The sequence below is a fragment of the Capsicum annuum genome, chromosome 6 (assembly GCF_002878395.1).
Source record: "Capsicum annuum cultivar UCD-10X-F1 chromosome 6, UCD10Xv1.1, whole genome shotgun sequence".
NCBI lineage: Eukaryota > Viridiplantae > Streptophyta > Magnoliopsida > Solanales > Solanaceae > Capsicum > Capsicum annuum.
In genome coordinates this window covers 9,490,669-9,494,653 of record NC_061116.1, presented here as the reverse complement: position 1 = coordinate 9,494,653, position 3,985 = coordinate 9,490,669, and the positions used below count along the sequence as shown (strand labels likewise).

Genomic DNA, 3,985 nt, shown 5'->3' with positions numbered 1-3,985 from the left:
ATGGGGCAGCGAAAACAGGGTTAAAATGACTCTCTTTGGATTGAAATGACTTTCAAGCTTTCAATAGCATTCAATAATTTTATTAAGCATTAAGTGACTTTAAATAGCCAACAAAACATAAAAAGCTGCATAATTTAAAATTTAAAACAACCTAAATTATCTCAACAACTAAACAAACTAACAAATATTTAAAATTCAAATTCATCTTAATCTAAATAACTTATTTTGCTAAAAAATAGTACAGTAACTTAAAGCAATTTCCAACAGTATATCATTGCGGTGAGCTTCTGTTACTTCATCTATGCCATCATTCATCATTTGTATGCCTAATTATCCCAAAATAGAGCCAACGGTAGATGAGCGTAATAATTTAATGATTTGTATGATAAAATAATATTATGGAGATAAAGGAAGAAATACTTTGTGCTTGTTTTAACTTGTGGTGATATATTTTGGAATACTTCTTTGTAAACAATATTTTTAATGAATGCAGGGTCTTTCATATTGTCGTCAGTATTTATTATAATTAATCTTTGTCTTGTTGTTACTCGAGATACCGCTACATATAATTGGCCATGTGTGAATACTTGTTTTGGAAGATACAATCCAACATGGTTAAGAGACTGTCCTTGACTTTTATTAATTGTCATGGCAAAACATGATGCTAAAGGCAATTGTCGTCTCTTCAACTTGAATGGCCACTTAGAATCATTGGGAGACATAATAATTCTTGGTATTGTTATTCTTGAGCCGATGTTCTTTCGGGAGATGATATTTGCGCCAGCCGACCAATTACCAAGATATGTAACAATCAATCTTGTTCCGTTGCAAAGGCCTTCTCTTTGGTTTAGATTTTTGAGAAGCATAACTGAAGTGCCTACTTTTAAGTGTATGTCATGATTAGGGATACCGGGAAATCTTAGGCTGTTTAAGAATTCTGGTGGTTATAACAGATTTTCATCATTAGTATTCACACTTGCTTTACACACATTATCCGAGCTAAAATATGTTCTTCCTTCACCTGGTATCATTTTCATAATTGTATCATTCAACTCCTGCACCATTTCATTTTTAGGCGTTAGTATTGCTCTTTCTTTCAAATATGCTGGGTCATTGTAATTCTGCAAGAGAGATGGGTAAGCTGCCTCAACGATTGAGTCGATTGGATCATTGGATGATGTGATGCATATATCAGGAGGCAATTTAATGAGCTCATTGTTCACATCGTCATAAAAAGATCCATCTCCAATTTGTAACAACCATTTGTAGAAAGTGGTAATTTCAGCAGCCTCACGGTCAGTTACTTTGCCAGTACAAAGTCGCATATTTTGCTTCAACTCATACACGGTTAAAAATGGCCACAAGTATGAGGAGTTCAGCAAAGCATCTATAATATCAGTGCATGTTTCCTTTGGAATCTCTGGTAGTATTTGTCGGAAATCCCCACCAAATACGACTGTAAGACCTCCAAATGATTTGTCAGAATTGTTTTCATATTTCACTCGAAGGATATCTCTCAGCGTCCTGTCTAAGGCTTCAAAACAGAATTTATTTGCCATTGGTGCTTTATCCCAGATGATCAAAGAAGTTTTTAGCAGTAGTTCCGCTAACTGACTTCCTTTTTTTATTTCACAAGTTGATTCCGCACTTATGTCAAAAAGAATATGAAATTGTGAATGAGCTGTCCTACCATTTGGTAACAATAAAGCAGCTATTCCGGAAGTAGCAACTGGGAGAACTATTTTTGATTGCAATCTCAGCTTCAAAATTATTGTATTCCATAGAAATGTCTTTCCAATACCACCATGTTCCATTATAAAAAATAAACATCCTTCTTCATTGGAAATTGATGCCATTATTGCTTCATACGCTGACTTTTGACAATCATTTAATAGTGCAAACGATTTGTCATGCACTTTCTTTAAATCTTCTTTGTCATAGTCTAGTTCCTTATTAATTAGACGATTTCCCCTGTCACTCAGCAAAGCAGAATCTGGAAGTGGTATTCCATCTATATCTTTCAAACTTTTTCCCATCTTTACAAGTATGGTCTCAAGCTCAAATGACGTATATGCTTCGAGCTGTTTTTCAGTTAGCTGTAAATCTTTCACTTGAAATCTCGTTCGCTGTAATGATGTTATATCTTCTGATAAAATTTCATAGTTGGTCCTCCATAATTTGGCTGAATCAGATACTTGACAGTGAATTAGTATCGTGACAAATAGATTTCTAAGTTCATTTCCTGATGCCCAACATGCTGCTTCAGCCAAACAGTCATTCCACTCTTTGTCATCCTCCAATAACCCTAATGCGTAGCATGCCTCCTTATAAGTTTTGTACGATACTCCATTTATTGTTCTTATGCTTTCAAAGAAAGTGCTTCCTTTGACGAAATTCAGTAGCATTCTCATGTAAAATCGTTCTCCACTTGCAGGATGTGCAAAGTAAATTCTACCAACTGCCTTGCCCATTTTTCTTCTATTCCATTTTTTTCCATTTGCATCCCAAACCCAATGCGTAGGAAATTCTGAATACGTCAGTTCTTGTGCATCGTCATTTTTTTGGTTCGTCGTGAACCATTCCGTGAATTTTGTTTTTACTGCATTAGGTCTTCTTATTATGTTTTCTCCTTGTAAATGGAATGGCAAACGCTCAACTGCTGGCTCTCTATGATGTATGTCAAATTTGAATATCCTCCAGCAAGCTTCTGTAGCTGATATATATCTGCAGTCTAAATATCTTTTTATCTTATCATGTAGTTCAGCAGTATCAGTACATTCTATTGTGGCAGTTGCTCTATCAGATCCCTTATTGATATATTTAAATAGATAATTCACTGACCTTGAGTAATTGCATAGCTCTATATTTATGTGTGCATCAAATTTGACAATCAAATTCCTGTTGTAAGGGACGACATATCTGTTGTCTAAGAGGACATTGTTCTTCTTGACTTGAGTACCTGTGTTCCTTCTCCTATAAATGGGAAATCCATCTTCATCAAAAGTTGTTTGATTATTGAACTTCTTTGGAAAATGCTTGCTGCACTTCCCTTGCTTCATACATGGGCATTAGGGATTGAGGTCTCCATAAGGTCCATGCAACATGTAGTTGTTTACAGCATTATAACCATCTGGATCAACTTCCATATCCGGTATTTCAGCTGTTATAATTGTGTTGATATGATCAATGGAAGGACTTTTTAACGTGGGATGCAGGAAGAGCAATATATGTGCATGAGGCAGTCCTCTTTTTTGAAACTCAATAGTATATAAACCTACATAATTAATGATATATATTTTCGTTAAGATGCCGCAGAAGTATTCATATTTTTTAACCAAAATTTAATAGCTTGAATGAATAAGTAATGTCGGATGTGAGTATGTATAATTTAGAACTTACAGGCAATTATTTTTCCAAAGGGCTGTTGCTTTTTCAGATTTTGCATCAGTTGAAATAATTTTATCTGGAAGACTCTACATATGATGTCCACTCGGTTATCATTGTCATGTTTTCCAATTAAGTGTAGCATTTCATTTATTTCTGGCCATTTTCGATTGCATGTGAAAGTGAGGAACAAATCTAGATAACCAGCCCACCTACAAATTGCCATTGCGTCTTGATAATTTTGTGCCCTATACCGAGGTCCCACAGTGTGCAATGAGGGCAATATAATACTTTTTCCTATCATTGAACTATCTGAATCACCACGACGAATGGCATCCATTAAGCCAGAGTAAAGATCAACTCTGAGTTTTTTTTTATTATTCCGAATATGACGAAATCTTTCTTCCTCTATTGCCATGTAAGCATCGACAATGTATTGTTGTAATAGTCTACCCGCCAGTAAGAGAGTGGGGCCCTCGTTTAATCTTTGTTGTATCATGAAGCAATAAAACTCTCTCATCGATAAATTTTGCCGCTTCTGAGTCTTATTGTTCACCTCCGCCAAATTAATTCCAAGTCTGTATCCGTCTTCACCAAACGG

At 35.3% G+C, this 3,985-nt stretch overlaps 1 protein-coding gene across 1 annotated transcript; it reads right to left on the bottom strand.

Annotated features, from left to right (window-relative positions):
* Positions 1 to 944: 944 nt before the first annotated feature.
* LOC107874479 lies at positions 945 to 3,059 on the bottom strand. Its single transcript, XM_016721258.2, has one exon. The coding sequence runs from the start codon at positions 3,057 to 3,059 to the stop codon at positions 945 to 947; it is 2,115 nt and encodes a 704-aa protein (XP_016576744.2).
* Between the last annotated feature and the right edge of the window lie 926 nt (positions 3,060 to 3,985).

Bases quoted from the DNA above. Each gene is read 5' to 3' on its own strand.
- LOC107874479 (XM_016721258.2), bottom strand. From the start codon at position 3,059: ATGAAGCAAGGGAAGTGCAGCAAGCATTTTCCAAAGAAGTTCAATAAT.